Raw genomic sequence first — 24,468 nt, 5'->3', positions numbered from 1 at the left:
CAGCCTGGACTACACTCTGCTAACGACATGAAAGGCCCTGACAGAGCAGAATAGAGCAGGTCCTGACTATGAAGCACAGAGAGAGAGAGAGAAAGGCAGGAGAAACAGGAAGAGCTTCTCACAGGCTTACATAAAGCATTGTGCATACAAGAGCATGAAGCCCATATCAACCAGGGCATAAAACTTCCTTTGTATGAGCTCTTTGCTTTAAATATTTCTAAGTAATTTGCTGATTCCTCTGTGTTAACGAATGAGAGCAAACAATAATGGACCATTCCTAAAAAATGCCAAGAAACAATAGAATCAGCACTGACATGCAAACAGTGGATCATGAATAACCTCAGACAGAGCAAACAAAGGCAAATGTTGGCCATTTGACAGCATGTGAAGCCAAATATTTGATTGATATGCACAGGAACCCTCTGTAAAATGCAGCTATTTACTCCAAGACAACCGCAAATAGATAACAACACAACCCATTCAACTGCACTATGACAAAGCATTTTTCACAGAAACACATCAATAAATCATTTCATTTAGTAAATCCATGGTCTGAAAGCCGTCGCGGACCAGCTGACATTTTGTTACAGCCAAAGAGATCAAATCAGAGTCTTACCTCGACTAGGTGTGGAGTTGGATTGAAGCCACACATGTTGCACACTTGATGGTGGCACTGTGTGCAGGTGTTGTAGTTGGGTTGTTCTGCTGTGTTGCCAATGTTGAGATTTGTCTTACAGAGAGGACAACAAGCTTTGGATTTAGAAGAGTCCGGAGGAGTGGGCTGTTGTTGTTGCGGAGCAGGGGCTCGAGGCCCTTGTTGCGCAGGTTGAGGTCCTGAGGGTTTACCTGCCCCAGGCCCCGGCCCAGGAGGTCCTCCCGGTTTGGGGGCCGGTTTTGGGGGCTGTTGTTGGGGCTGAGTAGTCTCAGATATGAGAGTACTGGCTTGGTTAAGAAGCGAAGCACCAAAGCCAAACAACTTCCCAAAAGTCTGCTCTGGAGGTGGGGGTTGTCGTGAAGGGGAGCTTCCTGCACTGCGAGTCTGGTCCTGGCGGGGGTGGTGGGGTTGGTGTGCAGGAGAGCTGCGGGACAGATCAGGTTGGGACGGGGCCTTGGCCATGCCTGGGTGAGGGACTACCCCGAGAGGGAGCTTTGCTTGCTGCTGACCTGGGCCAGCTGGACCAGTCTGTTTGGTAGGGCCCGGTGCTGGCTGGGCCTGCGCTGGATGGGCCTGCGCTGGATGGGCCTGCGCTGGATGGGCCTGCGCTGGATGGGCCTGCGTTGGATGGGCCTGCGTTGGATGGGCCTGTGCTGTAGGCTGTGTCTGAGGAGGGGTCTGTGTCTGGGGTGCAGGCTGAGTCGAAGGATCGAGTTTAAGTTCTGGTTTGGCTGCATGAGAAGGAGAGTGTATCTGTTGCTGACTCTTGGAGCGTGGTGTGGTCATGTCCATCCCCAGCGCTCTCTGCATCTGACAGTTCAGACATAGCCATTCTTGAACCTGTGAAAGAAAGAGATAAAAAAGAAAACAATGACCATAAACTACAATATCTAGTCTTCATCTTTCAGACTAGGAATAACCAGGAATTAAAGTCTTGGTTTCTTGAGGTCTAGTCTGGTTCTTTGTTTTCAGATTGCATGGTAGGCTAAGATAACCAGCTACGGTTCTTAGCGTCACATTTAGTGTACAAACATGAGAATGATATCAGTCAGCTAATGCAACTCTCACCAAGACAGCGGATAAGCATAGTCTCCAAAACTATTCCTTTGATAAAAGGCTTTAACTAACAGGGCTATGGCATATGATAAGAAACACTGGTGAATAACTGAATTCACCATATCCTTAAAAAAGATGCAGTAACTTGGTTGTGGTGTTTGTATCTTCAGCCTGCATTGCCCTGGGATTCTACTTGATGCTCCACTTTCTTTCCACTGTCCAAAAAGATGCATGTAACATGAAGTAAGAACTCCAAATTGCCCATGGGTGTGAGTGTGAACATGAGTGTGTTGGTCTGTTTATGTGATGGCCTGGCTGCCTTCCCTTCCCCTCATCCAATGCATGCTGGGATAGCCTCCAGCCTGCTCTGAATAAGGAAAACGTTGTGTATGGAAAATGACTGAATGAAGAATAACTGTGAATGATGTAAAATACCTCATTGAGGAAGGATTTAAGTGTCCCTGTTACTCCGCATGGGCATTTATTGGAAAACATCATTTACCCATAAACAAATGTGTGGGAAATAAATGTGACAGACGGAGTGAACTCTGGATGTCTTCAATAAATCATGGCTGCCCCTGATTTTGTATCTTCCCTCGCCTGTTTTCTGTGTCTCTTGCTTTTTTGTTTCTCTTACAGTCCCTCTCATTCCACAACACGTTCTCGTTCTCATTAAAATCCTCCCACCATTCTCCTTGCGTTTCTCCTGCTGTTGTCATTTCCTTTATGTGTTTGCTTCTCCTGTCTTCTTTCTCGTTCTCTTTCTGCTCCATATAGGCACATAAGAAGGTGAAAGTCAGACAGAGGCCCTAGTGATGGCACATGGCCATATGTGGTAATTGGCATCCTGGTGCTTTGACAGCTGCCACACTATTGTAGCTGTCTTGGATTCGTGGTCATTACATAATGCCTTAATGCATTATAAATGCAGCCAGAGAAAGGTTGTGTGAGGGCTGGGGCTGGGTTGGTCTCAGGCACAAACAGCGAGGTGGGAGGCCAGGCTGCAAGCGTTTTCCTTTTTACCTTTGGGTAAAAATTCCCTTTCAGTCTGTAAAGGTGGACTCAAGAAGATTGTGGTTTGGCTTCAGCTGAGGGTTTTTAGGATTCTGAGAGCTGCCAAAGCCTGGACTGAAAATGCAGAAGGATCTCTTCACTTCTGCTGTGGAATCACATGTTTCTGCAAGCCTGTGGCCATGGGAGACTGATTCACACACAAGCTCACACAAGCAGCACACGCACACATGCACATGAACTATGAGTTACTATATGTAACTAATATGTATGTGTATAATATGATGCTAATAAGATGATTGAATATTCTTATAAAGCCTGTATTTTGTAGTTTATTAGAACTGCTCAAACCACTGCCTATGAAGTACAATTTAATTTTTGTACATATTTAATTCAAATCAGATAGTATTGAAAATGAATGTCAAGTGCACAGTTACAGGTCCTTTAAATATGTTTGGCTTTAGTAATTGTGATTTTATGCTGATTAAATTAGATTTAATTAGGTTTAAATTGACTGCCTAAAGTATTGTTCCATATACTATTAAATACAGTGCTGCATTTTTGACAAGTTTAGCAAGAGTAGTATGAGTCACTGAACCTAAAGTGTAGTATTGCTCCACATATTGCAAAGCGCTGACTCACTGCTGTGCTTTGACTTTTTCTTTTAACAAGAAGCTCTGCTAGAACAGTAACTTAACCCCAGCTGATAACATCTAATTTATCTGTAGCATGATAAATACACTGAACTGCCACTTTGTTACACTTCATTATTCATTAATAATTATTGCCATTTGAATCACTGAGAAACTTAAGATGTGGGTAGTGATTCAGAAGTCTGGAACCAGGATAATTTAGCTGGTCTCAAGTGGTAAAAGTGATGAAGTGATATAGAAATGTGCTTGATGTGTTCAGTCTGCCCTGACATTACCATTATGTGTGGCTACAAGTGCAACGGAGCACATGTCAGACCATACTGGTACAGTCCAGCTGGATCCAGACCTCTGAATCGCCGTGCTCACTGACGACGGCTTCATCTGGTTGGAGAAACACTCGACTAGTCGGAGAGAGACTTAGAAACCTCCCCATTTCATTGTCAGAAAACAGTTTTCTGATGCAGTTCTTCTCGACTTTCAAAATCTTATTAGACTGAATTGATCAAATTCAGATTTTACAAAGAGAAGTCTCAGGGCTGTGACTCTCAGAAAAATGTCTTCATCATTTCACAGCTGTTCTTTTTGTCATGATTGTGTATGGGGATCAGTGTGTGTCACAACCCAGCACTGTTGGTGGGGGGCTCGCCATTAACAGTAACGTGACACATCAGACAGTTTGTTCCAGAGAACCACCTGGAAAGTCGTCAATGGAAACAGTTTGGAAAAGGGCAGACACTTTCAAAATAACTTAACAAAGATTGGATTCGATAACCAATCAGATCAATGAACCATCCGATCTAACGGGAGTGCGAAACTCTTACTGAAGCCAGTCGAGAGGAGAAAACGTCTTTGGCATTGAGAAAGTCCTTCATTGCTCTTCTTTCGATTAAGAGGCACCCTGACCTGATTCTGTAGCAGCATCTATGCTAACATCTTTAGGAGCTGCTTTTGAACGAACAGTCACACTGTCATCACGCCTAAACCACAGCCGCTGCCAGTCTTCCCTCATAGGACAATGACTGCTCTGAAGGACTATCGTGCATCCACAAGCGCACAACTTGAAGTGCAGGAGAGTCGAAACTCTCAGCGAGGTGAGTGAAAGAGGTTTTCAGGTTGGTCTTAGGTTACTGGATGGCTGAATTCTTGTTGAAAGGAACCACCATTCATTAAAGAGTAACTTTAACACCACCTTAAATCAAATTTTTGCTGACCTCCGTTTGGTTTAATTTCTCACCTTGCTGCAGTGATGTACAGGTGTGCAGGTGTTCTCTCTGACACACTGTTGACATCACTGTTGGGTGTACTTAACAGGTGCAGTAGAGCACACCTCTGACCACATCCAACAGTGGCGCTCAGTGTGAAAACGGTTTCTCAGCCTGCTGTTAAGCTAATCTTTCATGCTGAGGTATCACAAATGTGATGTGAGATATCATTTTCTTTTAAATACTCGAACCAAAATCTCTGATGTGAGCATCCCGATATTTTCATTCAAAATTTCGCAGCTTTAAAGTGATGCACTCTAAATGCCTTGCAGTATTTCTCAGGGTGTCTCACTCACAGTCATTCAGTCGGTCAGTCATTCAGTAAGTCAGTATGAACAGAGTAAGTCACCGGCTCAGCAGCATCTTAGCCTTGCACTTGGGTCCCAGCCAGTCCTCAGTATAAGCAGTGAGGCCGTGGCTTTCACTGTCAGTCAGAGCAACTGAGAAGCTGGCAGCAGAGGTGAACCCTGGGGACGGTCAGAGTAACGTGGACAGCGAAATAAGGCGAGACTGGAGCACAACACACCATGGGACGCTTCATCCAATCCAAGTCACAAACAGGAACTCCTCTTTCCATCATTACTATTGTCCTTGTTTTTGTTTTTTTTGTTTTTTCATTCTAAATTACAGTTAGGATAATCACATTAAGCCCATTGGGGAAAAAACAAACTGGAAAAACAAAGAAAGCAGCTGCGGGGAGGGCAGGCAGCTATTTATCAATTTCATCGTGTCTCTGCTTGCCTCCGCCTCATCTCTCCTTCTCATTCCTCTCTGCGTCCCCCTTGTTATGAGGCAATCATGTGGATCTTTATGAAATCTGATCTGTATCAGCAAAAAACAAGCGCACTGCACACTCTGTCTCCTGCCCTCCTTCTCTATCAGTTCTCTGTTGTAACCCTCCATCTTGCTCTCCTTCACCCATCTTTATTCCCCCCTCTTATCTGCGTCTCTCACATCGCATCACTCCCTCTAACTCTCTTCCCCATCTCCATCTCAAGTATACATTTTTGATGGCCCTCATCCTGCCTTTCTTTCACACACGGATCCAATTCCTGCATTAGCTTTGCGAGGTTTGTGTGCGTTTGTGAGTGTGTGTGAGTGTGTGTGTGTGTGTGTGTGTGTGTGTGAGTGTTCAATGATATGATACACGTCAAAGGTCATGAGCCGGGACCAGAGCCCACAGTTCTGCGAGAACACTGCCAACAGGATGCTCGAGCACCGTGGTTTCATGAAGAACAACGACTTGCTGCCAGAAATAGAACCTTTTAGCAGCAAGGGCCCACAGAGACTTGGATATGGATCAAATAATGAGAGCAAAGCATCCTTGGCAAACACACACACACACACATACACACACACATATTTACATTTTGAATTTTATGCTTTTTTGGGTAACATCTGATACTATTAATCATACCAACTAGGGCTCCATCTAATTATTTTTAATCATCCATTAATTTGGGGGTTCTTGTCTTGATTGATTAATTGTATGTCCTGTAAAATGTCTGAAAAAATTACATTAATCACAATCACAACTTCCTTCTTCAGATGTCAGGTCATATATAAAGTTTGTTTCAAGAAGTCACGTTAGTCAATTTATTTATTTATTTTTTTTCTGGTGTGGGTTACTGTTGTAATGTTTCATTTCTTTCTTTCTTTCTTTCTTTCTTTCTTTCTTTCTTTCTTTCTTCTGAGGATTTGGAACTTTTCTTGAGGACTGCCATTTGAAGTGAAATGTATTTATGCTCCTGCTTATCTGATGGATGCAGCCTCTAGTATGCAGAATTGCAGACAAAAAACTGTCTTAAGTTAATGAGAAAACAATCACACCACAATGTCCATTTAGTCGCTGTTCTGGTGTTTCAATCATATCTCATATCTTCATCAGCAAATGGAAATTGGCTGCTTGTTGTCGAATTATAGATGCTCAAAGTTTTTTACGATTGCATGACGAACCCAAAGCTCCAGATCAGTGACTAAATGGTGCTTGTGGTGAGATTATTTCCTCATCCGTCCAGGGTCAAGACTGAACCGTGAACCCTTGTCATGAGTTGATTAAATCTGATGCATTTCTAGAAGTTTCTACTATTCAAAAGTAGAAAGCAACCAAAACATTCAAATGCTAACAATACATAGCTTTTTCACAGAAGACATTTTAACTTGCCACAGGAGGAAAGCACAAGTATAAATAATAGAATTAAGCACAATGAATTTCACTTAGCAGCTTCGGTTTCAGGGTCCTGATATGTGCAAGTCAATCATATTAGCATCACATTAAAGTACTTTATGGCTAGTACTTGAGCATATTTACTTTGGTTACATTTTGAACGCAGGCTTTTCAGCCTTCTTTAACTACTGTGTTCATAGACATGATTAATGTAACAGCATCAGCAAACATCAATCGCTCATATGCAGCCCATGTATTACAATTAAAGTAAATAAATAAATTCAATGCAGACTCCAATCTCGTAAAGGGTTTGAGCATTTTTGCAGCACTGGCATGAACAACATCCCTGTGACCACAGAATAACCCCCTAAGTTACAAGTGTGAAGAGGAGAAGAAAAAGCAATGACAGCTAAAGGGCGAGCTAGAAGGGATCTTTGCTTCACATACAAACACATACACACACAAACACACACACATACACATTCACACATGTTTAAAGATGCAACACTGCATACATCACACAGGTGCACAAAGTTTCCCACTTCTTCCTCTCCTGTGTGCGTTTGTAGACAGGTGTGAGACATCGTGCACTCCATCATTCCCCAGGAAATGCTCTCAGAGACAGAATCAAACTTCAACCAAACTAGAATGCAGACACAGAAAAAAAGCTCCTTCTCGGAGATCACAATGCGGTATCACCATGCAGTGCGTGCAGCAGCTGAGCACTGCAGTTTGGGGATCAGGATGCTTGGAATGCTGCGGTTTATCAATTCCTTGCAAATTGGGCCGAAAGAAATTGAGATTCATCCCAGTGCCTCTCTCTTTCTCTCCCCCCTGTTCCTCTCTCAATTTGTCTCTTCTTGCCTCTGCTTAACTCACATCCAGTCGGTCCTAAAGACAGCTACACAAGTACATAAAACTGTTTTCCCTTTGTCAAGTAGAAATTATGGGATTTTATTATGAATCACTGCTAAACTTCTATTCATGCTGTTTATTGAATGTCTCTCGGCAGGTGATCTGGTGCAGTGTCAGGCGCAGCAGGGGGCCATGGTGTTACCAAGGATTCTGGAGGGTAGTGCAGAGTCGGGGAGAACATTATATATTGTCATATAATGCAGAAGATGGACACAATGTATGAACACCCATACAGTGGAAAGCAAATAATGCAAACTGTATCCCTGCAAAAGATATGCTGCTGCCTTTGTGCAACTTTTAATATCCAATCAAAATGGCCCCACAGATGTTTAAGGCTGCATTTTGTGCTGTGCCAACAAAATACTAATATACACCACCACAAATTATTAGATTGCATTCGATTGTGCGTGTGCTTTTGTTAATGCATTCTATAGGACATATTTTGCAGCATAAGCAGCCATATATACACATATAACTTATGCAATGACTTCATGAAGAATTCTCAAACTAAAGGAAAAGTTGTATAGTACAGTCCTAATATATGAATAGGAAGCCTAAAAATTGAGTATTAAGAAATAAGACTGTCACAAGCGAATAACTTCAAACTATCTCATAAGGTGTAAAAGGGATGCTGCTGTACTGACACACAAATAATGTGTGTCACATACAGTTAACTTATTGCATTGCAGAAGGTAAGATGGACTTAAGTTACTCAGGTGCGTCATCTATATTTAAAGAGCCTTACAAGATGTGATGATTCCCATCATTCCTTGCTGGAGAGCACAGCCCAGCTGACTACAGAGGGTTGGGACTTTTAATGCAGTGAGTTATGGTGTAATAATTAAACCGGTGTCCCAGATTTAGTGTCTGGCAGTTCTCATTGCAAAATATTTTGGTATATGCAAAATTCAGCATGTAGTGTCTCAGCTGGATTCCTGACCCAGTTCACACTGTTTGTCCACTTAAAGGCCCAGTCTGCAACTGCAGCCTGGTGCAGGCGCAGACTGGGCCTTTCAGTTACAAGAGCATGAGGCACTGTCACCAAAACACTGACATTTTCTACATGATTTAGTGAACTGAACACGTTCAGTGAGACGTTTCCTGTCTCCCATTTATGTGAATGGATTTACAGTAAAAAAAAAAAAAAAAAACTTTCAGGACACATTTTTAAAACACATGCTGTTGTAATGTTCAGGAAATCTCTACATTTAATTTAAGGTATTTCAGGTATTGACTATATGTGCATGCTTTTTAGATGATCAAACCTTTCAATCTAAATTGTAATATATTTGTGTTTTATCTGTATGATATCAATCGTCGTGCCGTCGTGCCATTTTCACTGTATCATATGTGTCAGCTGAGGGAAAGCAGCTTTAATTCATTCTGAAGCCTCAGTTGCTAACTCAGCAAATGACACACAGGCAGGCTGACTGCTGCTGTCTTGTTGGTTGGAAAACAAGGACGAAACTCTGGTTCTCTTTGTCCTCGCAAATAATTAAACGGCTAATTTTCCCACAGAACCTTTGATGATGAGCAGTTGGTCTCACAAACAGAATTATTACATTTCCATTCAGGATACATTCAGTCACTCATTCTTGACCATCTTCCAGCACACACCATGCAAGAGACAGACACACACCTGACACACATGCGCAAACCAAACATTTGGCTAGAACTCACGTGAAGCTCAAGACAATATTAGTGACAGATCCACATAACAACCTCATTGTCTTCCACTTTGCTGGATCTGAATGCCATTGAATCTCTTGTGCCACATAATGCAAAGTTAGAGTGGGATTAGAGATGCCTGATGCTAAATATTTGAATTAATTTGAGGGGATTAGGAGCCGGGCTCCAGCTCCCTCGAGGTACAGTATAATGGATTTATCCTTCAATGATATGACCGCATCCCTTTAGTTCATATTTATTTTCATTTATTTTTCACTTCGTTATGAGTTGGAGAAGCTTTCTAAGAAGAATGACACCATGGATAATCTGAACGGGGTCACTTATATAAACAATATGGAAGCTACATGACAACTCAAGCAGCAAAGTCTTGAAGAGTTTAGAAGTAATCACAAGTTATGGCTCAAACTGAGATCAATACTGTACCTGAGACACTCACAGCCTACAAAGTTGCCTTCAAGTACACTTTGAAGAAAATAACAGAATGCTTTCTTATGACACCACGGGCAGCTTGTTCTCCCAGGTTGGTGTTACTGCTGCAGCTTGAGAAAATCAATTTTGGGCCTTGGGATTGGAAACTGGGCAACATTAAAGTCCAAGTGAAGTCTGCTGCAGCACCCCTGTCTGTCACTGAGAAACTTAGAGGTATCTTCCTGAACATGTGCAGGGTCTTTTTGCAGGAGGAGGGGGCTGAAGCATTCGACTGACTGACCAACAGCATGACTCATGCTATTGGCTAGTCACAGCTAAAAACCCTCTCTTACAAAAGCAGTGCTGGTGGAAAACTATTTCTGGCCTACACTCTAAATTTACTCATGAAGGACAACCTTAAAGCAGCAATAGCTGAACAAGCTGTAAACACAATGCTGGCTGTACAAATGTCTAAAATTCACTCTGCCGTTAGCTTTGTTTAATCGCCATCAGCTGCTCCGAGCGACACCTTTGGATGACCGACAAGTCGTCATGTCATCCACCGTCAGTATAAAATGATTGACTAAAGCAGCTTGAAATGACTAAATTAATAATGAATACCTTTCTGGAGTGTCCCTTCTAATGAAATTTTAAAATCTATCTGACGCAACCGTCAACTGCGGCCACCTATCTGATATATTTTGGTGGAGGAGGAGGAGGAGATACACTGAGTGCCTCCGCAGAGCCTCCTGTGTGGGAGCGTTTGTTAAAACTGTTCCTCAGCTTGTGGGATTGTTGGTTAAAAGAGAAAGAGGCAGTTCCAAGGAAATCTTCAAACAAGAGCGTTAAAAAGTCATCATTTCATGACGCGTTCAAAGAACCTTTCAAATCCATCTCCAGAGTATTTTGGCAATTTGACGCCTTCATCATGGAGAAGCACACGGAGCTGCGGAGAGAAAAGGCTTTGTTTTCAAAAGTGCCCCAGAATTATTTTTTGATTTATTTCTGTATTTTGTATTTTTGTATTGCGACGCTTGGAGCTGCAGCGTTGCATCGCGTTAGTATGAACACTGACTATTATGGTTAATTTATGATGATGCTTTCCTCTCCCGCTCCGTCTCCCCCTGTTTCCACACAGCTCTCTCACACAGCTCTCTCTCCCTCTTTCTTTCAGCTGAGGCTTCTCAGGACCCGGCCATCGTTGCAGACAGAAGGAGGGTAGGGTCTATAAATAGATATTGGACCAATTATAAAGCAGATGTTCCCCTGTACGATGGTGGGAGAGCACTGTCGCGCAGGAGGGGGTCTGTGGTACTTTCACTATCTCTCTGAGCTCTTATTCTCTGTTGTTTTACTCTCCGTCTCTGAGTTTCTCTCTTCTTCTCTGGCTGCGTCTGGCTTTCTCCTTCCCTCTTTCATCACGTTTTTAATCAAACACCTCCTTCATTACTATTTTTTTCATAAAAACACCAAGCAATTTTTTTTTTTCTTGCTGTTATCTACGTCAAAACACGATCACATGGGCACACGTACACGCCAGCTCACGTGTATGATTGCTTGCACATTCTCAGTCAACCTTTCTAAATAAACCTCGGCGTCTCAGCTTGACTGACAGCCTTGTAACAGACTGTGGCAGCGAACATCCATTTGTTGCTCACTGTTCACATCTCTCTAAATTGCATCCCCATCACCAGGTTGTTTAACACAGCTCTGACTGGTATTTCAACAATTGTTATCATTCCTCAAACAATCCTACATGAACAACAAGCCCTTTTATCATTTGATCAGCAGCGGAAACACAAACCGCTTTTTGACATATTAGAATTCAAAGCCAACATATCCACAACATCATTTGGACTAACAGCAATTATAATTAAAGATATCTGCAATTCATTCCTCACTACTTAAAATGTTAATACTTGATGTTAACAATTGATTTGTTACTAGTACACGTGAACATATCCATAATGTAATTTCGATAATTGGAATTCTAATTAATAACATCTACAGTTCAGTCCTCACTAGTGAAACGGTTGTTACATTGCAGATGTCATAAATGCAATTCTAAATATCTAAATTCCACTCTGCAAAATGTCCTTGTAGATATCATCAATAACGTACGTACATGAAAGGAAGAGGTTGGTAGTTTGGGCAACATATGTGATATAAATATGGTAACATATTAGCATGTGTTGAATATTCATGAAGCATAAGACCTATTTAAAATCGACCAGTGGCTTTATGGTCCTTTGCTGATATCACCGCCACATATCTGAAGTTGTTATTAGAATATCAGATTATACTGGAAATGCAATTGTTGAAATGGGAAATTACATTTCCACTAGTCACAATCCTTTTTCTAGGAGGAAATTCAATTGCAGATACCTGTAATCGTTATTCTTACTCGTGGGAGAGGAACGACTGATTTCTATAATGAAATCAAAGATATCTTTAACGCAGTTTTGATTGGTCCACATGTCCTTTCTGCATGTGAAAATCTATTTGTAACATGTCCACATTGTTTTCCGCATGTCTTTAATTAACCTTTTAACTGTGACATTTTGACATGTCAAAATCTAATTTCCACTGGTGAAAACTAAATCACCACTAGTCAAGCCCACTGATCAAATGTTAAATGGGCTCTCTGAGAATTTCAACTGATAAGTCAACTTCTTCCTACATGTAAAAAAAACTGCTCTAATTTAGACTTTTGATTCCAGGCTGGAGATACCATTTGGGACTTTGTGGCGAATAAGCATAATCTAAAATATCCAAATATGGAATCGCCCTCGGTTATCAACACTTTAATCAGCACTGCCATCTCTCTGTAATTTGAGGGGAAATCCTCTTCGATAACAGATTTTGCTCATATTACACCCGTAATCTCAGACAGTTCAATCAGGGTCTGTGAACTATTTGCAGACAGAAACACATCTCTTACAGAGCAGAGTGTGAAGCTGGACTGAGCTTGTGTTGTTGTCAAGAGAGAACTGCAATAAATTTTTTTTTTAATACAAAACGCCACAAGTGAATTCTCCACCAAAACACCAGCTGTGTGCAGCACAAACAAAAACAAGTATAATAATCCTGAAAGTTTGATCACAAGTACAGCGATACCTGATCCTGTTAAGAGTAACTTTTTTAGCATGGCTACCCTTTCCTCCGCGTCTGTCCTCGACATCTCTGCAGTTCCAGTCATCTCCGTCTTCAACGTTATCGTCACCTTGATCGCTAACAACGTGGCCATCATCAGTTTCACTGATGAGCGATAAGGCTGTGTTAGATCTGCAGCAGCAAGGCAAAAGCCCAATCCATGCTAAGTAGGTTAGGGGGGTAAATCTTCAGGTCTCCAGAGGCTGAGCGCTTTTTCCCTCTGTGTCTCTCTCCCTGTCAGCATCTGACAAGCTCACCAAGGCTGAGCTGAAAAATACCCATAACATCCACCTCCGCAGTCCTCTTTACTGCCATGCTCTCCTTCACTCCCTGCCACGATCTATTCTTTACTGTCTGTCTTCCACTTTGCTCCACGCATTTCTTTTTAGTCCTTCCATCCACCACGACCTCCTCGCTCCAGCTTTTGCAGAATCTCCCTTCTCATCCACACACATATGCACTCCAGCAAGTAATACATCTACATCGACACATCTGCAGTTCAAAAACTAAACATTTGACTCCCTAAATCCTAGTATTTATTCAGCCTACAGTTGCTCTGATAGCCTGTAGGCCAGCTTAACTGACAGTGCATCTTGGCCGCAATTTGCAACATGACTCATTGGAGTTGACGTGAAACTTTGTGACAGATGACACAGCCACACTTGACTCACAGTAACAGTGAGGCATAGTCTAATTCAAATTAGGCGAGTGATTTATTTTAGGATGAAGGCAATAGGCTTTCTCAGCTACCTGTTAACAGTGATGACTGTTTAGATGCACATGAATGATTGTGAGTGATGGGGAGATGCGTTGTGCTACATTCAGTGGTAGTATGAAAAGCTTTGTTTGGGAGAGGCTCTGGGCGTGATTTGGATGCTCACGAGTGTCTGTCAGAAAGGGCGGACATAGCTTTGTTCGTGTTATATACAACCCTGATTCCAACACATGGGATGCTGTATAAAACATAAATAAAACGGATGGTGATCATTTGCTTCAATTGAAAACAGTGCAAAGACAATATATTTAATGTTTCACCTCATCAACTTCATTGATTTTTGTAAATATCTGTTGAAATATCACTTCATACATTAATACCTGCAAAAAAGCTGGAAGACTGAGTGAAACATGAATAAAACAGGATGTGATCATTTGCTAATCCTTTTTGACAAATGCTGCATTGAAAAAAATACAATATATTTTATGTTTTGTCAGCTTGATTGGGTATGAAAGGGGCATCCTGGAAAGGCTCAGTCGATCACAAGCAAAGATGGAGCGAGGTTCACCACTCTGTGAACACATTATTGTATGGAGGATATTAATACATGGGCTCAGGAACACTTTGTAAAACCAGTAAACTCAGTTGTTTGCAAGTGGCTGCATTCTGCTGTTATTTAACTTTTACGCAGCGCTCCAGATTTTTTGGACTCAAGGTTATACATTTATTTTGTAACATCGGCTATAAAAGAATGTACCGCTCAAGATAAGGGCCTAAGATCCATCACAGCTAATAGGAAGTGACCAATATGTTACCGGGCACTTCAGCTCAGACTTGTGCGATAATCCAGGTTTTTGAGGAGGAAAGAGCATGAGCCCATCAGATCACTAAACACTTCATCACTAAAGGCAAACAGTGGCAGGAACTAGGAAGTTCACAGCTCTCAGCCGGCATGCAACCATTTCACATCCTTACTCAGTTTCACTCAATTGGTGCCATCCGGCCTGTGAGCTGGTCACAGCCAACTTGATAACAATAGTCATCACTGACATTACTCACAAATGTCAGTGAGAATAAATCACCACAGGGCAAATTAAAGCAGAATGTAGCATCTGAATCATCAGAAAACAATGTACACTCACTGTTAGAGACTCTGTATTCCTGTTAATATACTTTATCGAGACACTGCATATATCAGCTATGCACTGACTTACTTTGTCACATGATACCACCTCCCTCACCACCACCCACTATGGATGCTATGAATGGGTAGAACTGTTACACAGCTGCGAGGAAAGGAAACGGATATGCTGAAAAATTAAAGGCGATAGCAGTCAATACACATAACTCTTATATGTCTTTACTGTATATGTAGCTCCATGTTGAGGAAATGAAGTTACACTTAACCTTAAACCCTTGTCAGCCTGACCTGCGGACAGGTCTGAGAAATATTTAGATCTATGATGTGTTTCATTCAGAAAACTCGGTCCTTGGTAAGTCGACGTCACGCAACCGGCCCATTCCTCCTCTTCTCTTCAGCCTTCGGGCAGTCTGTAATACCGCATGCCTGAATTAATTCTAAATCTGTTTGTGCAGTCGATTGCACAAAAGATATTTCTTTTCTTTTTTTTTTAACCATTTTAGCAGTGTTTTAGATGTTTTTGTTTTCCTTGTGAACGCACCGCGGCAGATGCTGACTATGTTTTTAACTCAGTGCAGAGTGACAGCAGCGATTTCATATGCACACCATCTATACGATGTTTATGCATTAGGTTGATCATTGGGCAAATTACTATGGAAGTGGGGGGAAAATAAGAAAGATTACAATGAAAAAAGGACAACACTGTATTATCCTTGCAGACGAGCAGCACTGCCTACCTCTGTGAGGTGAGGGTTGGGGTTGAAGCCACACTGGTTGCACACCATGCAGCAGCACTGTGTGCAGGTGTTGAAGTTGGGCTTGTCGTCACCGGTGCCCATCAGGTCGGCGGTTTTGCAGACGGGGCACAGTTTGCTGCTGGGCATGGGTGCAATTTGTGGCACAGAGTAAGGGGAGGTGGGGACACTGCCTCGGTCCGGGGACACAGAGGGGGACCTCCCAGTCCTGCTGCTTCCCACATCCACCTGCAGACTCTTCCTGGCCACATGACCCTGGCCCTGTTCTCCTTGAGGTCCAGCGTGCTTTGGGGTGTCGTGGGAGGCCAACCTGTCCCCTGTCCCAGGACCGCTCTGGACTCCTGCTTTAGGTCCTGGGTCTGACGGAGGTGGTCTGGTAGAGATGATAAAGAGGACACAGAAGTGGATATTAGACCTGGGTAGCTAAACCTAAACACCTTTGCACTCAAGCATGTCCAAAGTGATGTGTGTGATGAATGTGGATTTTATGTGTATTTCCTGATAAGTTTGTCTACATTTGTAACATATGTTCATTTCATTTTTTACATACATTTGTAATTTGTCGCATTTGTCCTCTCACCTGTTGTATTTCCTTTGCCTAAATCTTACTTTTAACACCCTTTTTGGCACAACATTAATCAGTATGCCACACTACATTTCACTGCACCTATTGTTCCTGTACGTGGAAAAAAAAATGGAATCCGCTCACTCTTTGTTATTCTTATACAAACACACACAAACAAACAGTCCTAGTGGAAAATCACTGCAGCCCGTGGCAGTCCGTTAATCACAGACACGCACACATTTCACTTACGTCAGCACAGACTTTCCACTCTTTACACATTGATTCGATCACGTCTATAAGTCAGACACTGGAAAGAGGTTTTTCCAGCTTAATTTTTCTTTTGTCGGTCACTGTAAAACAAAACCACAGCCACCCCTTTTGGGGCAATTGAGGGAAAGACTAGGTGGGAGGGGGGTGATCAGAGAAGAACAGAGTGTAAAAAAAGGAAAGATGGAATCAGTGATTGAGGGAAATGATGAATTTAGCTTTGCAACCTAGTTTGTAGAGCTCGTAACATTTAAGCACTGCATTGTAAATATATGTAGTGTATGCAAGTATATATTTTAGATGAGCTGCATTCATTGTCTCCTTCAGTGGGTTTTAATGCCAGTAATCTCTACTTAATTTCAACAAGGAGCACTACTTCTTCCTGAGTGGTATATTTTGGAAGTCTTCGGCTGTGAGATGCACTCGGTCCACATGCCATTAAAAGGTTTTATTGTTGTTCATAGTGTGATATCAGACTACTCAAACCTTTGGCCAACAGAGAGGCATATGTTGAATATTTTATATTGGCTCTATCAGTTTCTGTGAAGTGCTCCTTGTGGCTTGTTTTCACTCTTTGAAGCTGTTGTGTTCTGGAACAAAGGTAATGTATCAGACAACAGCATTGTAAACTTTTGGTTTTCTTGCTCATTCGGGCCCTCGGGCGTTCACGCCAATGCTTAAATAGCAGTGGAGGATTTCCACTGTCATAACAACTTAGACCTTGTTTTGTCATGCACATCATCTTCAAAGACAGTCTCACCAGCAGCTCGGCACCCACAGCGAGCGAATCGTGGAAATAAAGGGAGGAATAAGAGAATTAAAATAGAGCACGTTAGCAATTATGAGTCATAGCTGATGACTGGAGGTGCTGCACTACTCCTTCCTCCACTCTCCACAGGAGTCCTGTGTTCACTATGGTGAGCACATCAGGAAAAACCTGCATTTTTCTAACCATTACCAGACTGTTCCATTTGAAATTCAACACAGTCCTGACACTGTGCTGACCCCCACTCTCACTCTGTTTGAGGCTAAACTGGAATTTTGAGGATTTGTCTAAAGCTCTACTGACCACCGATAGACAGAGAGGACAACTCTAGTCTGTCCTCACAAGATAGAGGCTAGTTTCACATAATAATTATCACATGAATGGCAAATACACCAAGAGGAGTCTCTTATGATTTATGCAAAGCCACAGGCATGGCTTAATGATACTCCAAAAAGAGCGTTTAAACAGGAAGACACTATTTCAAAAGATTTCTTTAGATATTCTCATCCATCAGTGAATGGGAGTCCACTGAGAACAACTTGTGGTTTTGTTGTCTAAAGCACTGCAAATTGCATGCTTTTTTACAAAGTGCTTAGAGAAGGGCTTGTAAGCTGCCAGTCTTATGTAATGGGTGCTCCCTGTGAAACTTTCTAACATGAGGAAGCAGAAAGATAGTTCAATTTTCTACACAGCGCCAATAATACATGTGATAATATCCCAGTGTCACTTGAAGAAATTGTTGAACAATTTTGGAGATACGTTTATTTCTGTCTTGCTGAAAGTTAGATGAGAATATTGACACCACTCTCATGTACAAGATGTATTGTGTTAATTAGTGAGCTTTAGAAGTGCTAGAGGGTGCATTTTGTTATCTTTGGACAGTGCTAGGCTGGCTGTTTCCTCCTGGTTCCAGTCTTTAGGCTAAGCTAAATTAAGCTAGGAGGCTGCTAGTCCAGACATGGGAGTGGTGTCGATCTTCTCATCTAACTTTTGGCAAAAAGTGAATAGGGGTAATGAAGGTGAATAAGTTCGGGTTAGGGATTTGAACCAAACACAGTATGAGGGTTTATGTGTGTTAACAGAATACTGATGTGGGGAACATCGGACCCTGGGAACAAAGACACAATCCTGCCTCAACGAGTCAGGACAAGTCAACACAACATTTCTCAGTGGCTGAGTATGGATGGTGTCTCCAACCAGAGTAAATATGCTGGTTTGAAAGGTTTAGGGTACTCCATCACACAAATATACTAACCATTTGATCATCTTGAAAAATATAGGGGAAAAAAGCAATAACAGAAACAAAGTATTTCCCCTTTTTCAAAACACCCGATATTTTACAAGGCACAGAAAAAAAAAGCCAAGAAAGCATCAGAGCCTCTCCGGCTCCTGACAACAACTTTGATTAAAATGTAATGTTCAAATCCATTTTCAGTTTGAGTACAGAACAAGAAAGGATTCTTTCAACATCATATCAAAGGTAAGGTCAGTAACCTCTCAGCAGCCAAGTGTGCCCATTTCTCTGGTATCCAGTAGTGCTGCACCAATACCACGTTGTAACTGACAATACCGATTTTAAGAGCATAAATCAAAGTACCGGCTGGTACAAAGTGTAGACCCGTTGCATTACTCTAAAGGGGTTTGCAGTACAATAAAAAGCACTTCAAGAAAACAAATTACATAGGTCCCTTTACAAATAAAATATGCAGAAATCTATCATCCTTTGAAAAAAACTAGTTGCCTCACACTGACATCTGATTTGTCAAATATGTCTCTAGGAACAGGGGAAATTATCTGATCGACGGGTAGTTAATTTTAGCCTGACAGAGTATATTTCTATCAGCATCCCTATAATGGAGATTCTATATGTTTCTCATTGATTTACTCCTCCGTCCATTGGGAATGAAACTGGGTAACTCAGGCTTCGGAATGAAACCTATCTTGCGCTGTCCATTTGGTAATATTTAAAGGTCAAACCAGAACCAGGTTCAGGATCCATCAGACTTAAATGCATGTTAGACAGCGTTGTTTATACATAATGGCTTAATGCATGTTAAAGGCATCAACTGAAGAATGAATCCACCATGAAACGTCTGCTCATGGACATTGGACTAGCACGCTGTTTGTACAAGGCTTCAAGAATATCAGTGACTGCTGACCTTTTAGATGAGGGAGAGGGAAATACATGTACTTTCAAGTAGTAGATTTCATTTTGTCATGCTGTGGCTGTTGGATACCTTGATTGTTAAACAAGAGGTTTGCTGTGTTGAAGTGCTTTAGTAAGATATCAGGATTAAAGTGGAACAAAGAGGACTTGACACACATTCAAGTGATTTCTGTCAAAAATGATGACAAAGCATCCTGTTAAAGAAGGAGTTTGTGGTTGATGCTGTTAGCTATCAGAAATCCAAGCAGCAAACATAAAATAAGGGATCAGACACAAAATGAATGTGAAAGGTTTTTTTTCAATAAGCTAAAACTGTGACACAACAAATAGTCTCAAGCCAGGGATGTTACAATATTCACTAAACTAATCATTGGTGGATAGCAGTGGCATAAGCTACGGCACTTCCACTATTTGCAAACATTTCATCATTTAGTATCAGCCAAGTTTGGCAAACCCTGGAAAAATAATTGATGAGCAGCTGAGACATGAGTGAGGCAGAGCTTACTGCGCAGACGAGCTGTTCCCTGTCATGTTGGTCAAATGTAAACGGTGGAGCTGTGGGGCTGAGACTTTAAATCTCCCACCTGCAGTGCCTCACATAAGAAAAGGCTTGTCACATGAAGCAGACTACATCAAAATCACCACGAGTGGCCCTTAAACAGTGATCCCAAAGATAGCAAACGTAGTGTGTGTTACAGCTACAACTAGGTATGGTATGCTGATTGTTCCAGTGACATTCAGATGAGAGGCAGTGCACCGAAGCTTCAAGCAATACGTTCAAGTCAAAGAGGTAAGCGTTGGATTTTCCTAAAAATATATACATGGTGATCTTTGAAAACCCTTTGAAAGAAGGTTTTTTAACAACACAACGCTGTTTTGAAGGTATTTTCAGAATCTTTTAAGAGTCTTAAACCACCTGGATAACAAAATATTTCATCCACTGCACAACAAAACAGATTTTCCATTTGTTCCCCACGCTGCGCCTCTTTTCCCAAATCAAAACAAAGGTGGTAGCCATGAGCAACATGTGTCCGAAAAACATTCATTCAACAGCAAAAATTCCAAAACATAATCAGTTACATTGATGTTTCTTTCCAATATTGCATATTTTCATACAAAATAACACGTTCATAATTTGCTTGTGAGAGCGAGGTCATGTCTCACTTCTCACTTCCTACATTAGGAAACAGAGTCAACTTGACAAAGAGGTGATGAATCTTTTTTATCGTCAACATATTTTTTTCATCCAGATGGTTAAAAGAGTCTTTGAGGATTGATGGTAATACGTTAAGAACAGCTGTAGGTGTGCTTATATACTTTTCAAATAATTGGTTGCTGAGAATTACAAAATGGCCTTTGGGGCACCAATATGTCCTCCAAGCACCCCAGTATGTTTGAGATGGACCATCTACCACCGGAACCAGTACAACACACTGAGGAAGGATGTTGTACTGGTTCAGGTGGCTTCACCACCTACGTATAATGCACAAACAGGATTATCAGCGATGTTTCCTTTTCTGCGTGTGCTCTAAATAAACTTTCACAAGCCTTGTTGCCTGATATTTGTGTATTTGGACCTCCGAACAACATTACACTGCCAGCGTCTCATAAGTAGCCATTCGTTTTCTGTATCCTACGGCTGTCATAGTATCATAAATAATAAGAGCTGCTTCTGCATTATTTGTTTGAGTTGTGATAACCATTTGCTATGTGTAGGCTACATCGCGAGCAGTGCTTTCTTTGCTGACGGTAAATTAATTATGAGGGCATACTGTTTGTACACTGTGTCTTAAAACACTGCTGCATCTCTTATTTTCATCGGCTTTGCGAACTGTAGCTTTATCGGGGTTTGTAAAGAATTTCGATTGATCCTGATGAACGTCGCTTAATGATTTACATTGTTTGAAAAGAGCTGACATCAGTGGCAGATTGCTGTTGATTGGACAGACTGAATCAAGTAGCTCTCAGCACTTATATCATATACTATTACATGATGGGCAAGCACAGCTCTTCAACAATTCAGTTGTCAAACAGAGAACATTGACACGACAGTGAAACAGCAGCACATTGAGGGCACTGTTGTACAGGAAATATCCGCAGCTTGCATTCAACACAAGGCAGCATTTCTTATTATTCGGAATGCTTGTCAGTTATGGTCATCAGGTCAGGATGACTGTGCACTTAGTCAACGCTGTTATGATTGGAGAACAAAACATTGTGGTGCTTTGTGGAGCAGAAGGGTAGGGTGACTCCCATCGCTTCATGGATTCATATATGGGCTCAGATTTAGCTCTTTGACTGCGATGAATATTATATATATATATATGTCTTCTTTCATATAAGCAGGCAAACTCATAAAATGCTGCCACTCATTTTAATTAAGATGAAAGTCTCCTATCTACAGTCTCAACCCAGCCACCGTCTCTCTGTTTCTCACACTCTCGCAAGTTCTTTGTGGAAGAGTATTTCAAGGCAAAGACTGAACGTAGGGCCACGATCTGAAGAAAAACCATTTTAAGCAGCCACATGATATACTCTTGTTCTCTCACCAGTCCTCTCTCAGCACACTCAATCTCTCAGCGCTTGCATTCGCCTTATGAGACGCCTCAGGGTGGATACCAGAGAGAAATCAAGATATAAAAGAATCATGAGGTTACATGGGAGCTATGGGCCTTTAAACCTGCCCTACAGTAAATATACAGAGTGCTTTTTTTCCAAACACAAACATATAGACTGGACTAAACATTAGGAAAGGTATTTGAGTCTCTAGTCGCACGTCTACAGCTCAGCATACCTGATGATCACTAAATGGCACAAATCAAACCTTATGCCAGTGACACAAGCCTTAGCCTTGAGCGAAGGTTTGTAGCTGGAAAAAATCTATACACCTTTTTAGGTGGCGAGCTAAAATGCGAGTACAGAGGGGCTGTAAGATGGTGAGGAAAATCCAAGATGCAGCTGTGCCTCCGCTTGTGCGTATTCAGGTCTACAACTGTTGAACTGTGTAATTAAGGCAATATCAGATCTTGTTGGAAGGGTAATCCTTCCCACACACCCACACGGTAAATACAGACCTACAGGCTACGACGCGTGATGAAACACACATGATTTTGGGAGAAGCTGGTATCTGATCAGCCTATACTGTCAATGGGATTTTCATATGCGGCTGCCAAAATAGTGGAAATGTTGTCATGTAAGAATGCCACAACACTGGCGATGAGTCTGGGCTCTGTGTCTGGATTTCTCATGGTGAGATGCAAAACCATTCTTCCAGAAGATATTACCCTTTTTTCTGTGCAGTTGACGGCGGGGAAAAAACAATTTCCACCAGCTGCATATTGATTTGGATTGAGACCTGATAAGTGAGACAGCTATAGCATATGGCGTTACGGTCCTGTGCTCACAATGACGCTGCCGATATCTCACGGCAGCATTGTCATCAGGACACAGACGCCTCCTCATCAGGAGGAAGGTGATTTCTCAGAATGACTTTGTAGTTACTGGCATTCATGTCGAAGCATGTTCAGGAAATCGGGCTGTAATGGAACCGACTGAGCCCTCCTTCAACGTGAGATCCAGAGCACTTTGCATCATTTACATCTCTAATTTATTTATCACCTGGAGCTATGGGGGCATTAATATCTGTGAGACGCAGTCCTAAGTATTCATATTTACTTGGCACAGGCTCACTATGAGGAGAAAAATGTCGCTCGTTCATTCATGATACTTAGCCACTGATGCCTCGGGACAGACACCGTGAAAACGGGCGTAGAAATGCCTATTGAGGCGTTTGAAAGCCGTGTTTACGTATTATTGATTCTACATCGAAAGCGTTGCATATTAAATTTGCCTTCGACCCAAATTGACGTTGAGTAACAGGGCGGTGCTGCCAAAAAGCAGAAATGGGTCTCAAAAGGGGTGGTGAATTGTGTTGACAAGGATATTGAAATAAATAATTAAGCACCCATTCAAGTCTATCTCCACGCAGTCGGTTGATCCTATATCTACGCTCCACACCGTACAGATGTACCGTACACGCCACGCCGCCGTGTAGCCTCCCTGATTTCCCCCCACAGTTAGGCGGAGAAGCGCCCTAGCTATCGCGGCTACCTGTTAATCCCCGGCCCGGGTCCAGCCACACTTCCACCGGCTGGCGCTCCATTGCTGGGCTTGATGAGCTGTCCAGAGTCCGGTGGTGCTGAAATGGAAGCCGGAGCCCCTGCTGCAGGGACGGCGGGGCCGGGCTGTCCCGCCTGTCCCTCCCCTTCCATACTGGCCTCGTTCCCCATCGCCTCGGGATAGGTCTCGACGGAGAGAAACGATGTTGTAGATGGTTCTACAGCTGTGGAGAAAACTCAGATGAAACTCAGCGCAGCTCCCCTTCCGCCATCATCACCTACAATTCAGCATCCCGCACGGAGCACGCGCACTGACGGAGAGGGCGAGGGAGCGCGCTGACGCAATGGGTGGGAACTTGAGTGGCTCGTACGTGCGCGTTCACGGTGCTCTGTTATCTCGAGTCACTACGCAAATGCCTCTGGAGCCCTCTGAGGCACATGCTGGAGACCACTGGGACCTCCCTGATTCGATTCACGTCTTCCCCTCACAGACTTTTTTGTTCACCTAAATCATATGTCGTTGCAAGAGACATCACTCATTATTGGCTGCATATGTGAAACATGACAGCCTTCTATCACACTTGTCTATATTTTGTATCTATATTAAATACATTTGGGCATACTGATCTTTTAATCACGAAATTCTCTACAGCTGAAACTATTGGTCAATTAATTCATTAGTCAGCAACAGACAATCAATCAGTATTTAGATAATCGCTTAGGCTAATTATTTCTTTATCATTTAAGCAAAACTGACAAAGATTACTTGCTTCCAGCTTCCGAAACGTAAATATTTGTTGTGTTTCTCTTTTTTTTCCTTTTTTTTTTTTTTTTGCAATACTAAACTCATTTTAATTGGACAAAATAAGCAACGTGGATGTGATAATTATGTAAACCATGGGCATTTTTTTAAATTACTTCCTGACACAGTGTAGACCAAGTGATTAATCAACTATAATCAAGAAAAGTGAAGATTGATGAATCCATAATGAAAATGACATTCCT

The 24,468-nt window shown here is 42.1% G+C and overlaps 1 protein-coding gene across 4 annotated transcripts in view; it reads right to left on the bottom strand.

The window, feature by feature from the left end:
- bsnb (bassoon (presynaptic cytomatrix protein) b) overlaps positions 1–23,771 on the bottom strand; it is a 65,107-nt gene extending 41,336 nt beyond the window's left edge. For all 4 annotated transcript variants that reach the window (XM_070959777.1, XM_070959779.1, XM_070959778.1 and 1 more), the window contains exons 1-3: positions 23,456–23,771; positions 15,563–15,953; positions 617–1,495 (exon numbers count right to left, since the gene is read on the bottom strand). In XM_070959777.1, coding sequence (XP_070815878.1) covers positions 617–1,495; positions 15,563–15,953; positions 23,456–23,634 — 1,449 coding nt within the window. In that variant the 5' untranslated portion in view covers positions 23,635–23,771. The remainder of the gene's footprint in view (positions 1–616; positions 1,496–15,562; positions 15,954–23,455) is intronic.
- Positions 23,772–24,468: the final 697 nt, after the last annotated feature.

This window comes from Chaetodon trifascialis, chromosome 3, assembly GCF_039877785.1.
Source record: "Chaetodon trifascialis isolate fChaTrf1 chromosome 3, fChaTrf1.hap1, whole genome shotgun sequence".
Classification (NCBI taxonomy): Eukaryota; Metazoa; Chordata; class Actinopteri; order Chaetodontiformes; family Chaetodontidae; genus Chaetodon; species Chaetodon trifascialis.
The sequence above is the reverse complement of the archived record's forward strand: the minus strand, read 5'-3'. Positions and strand labels throughout refer to the sequence as shown.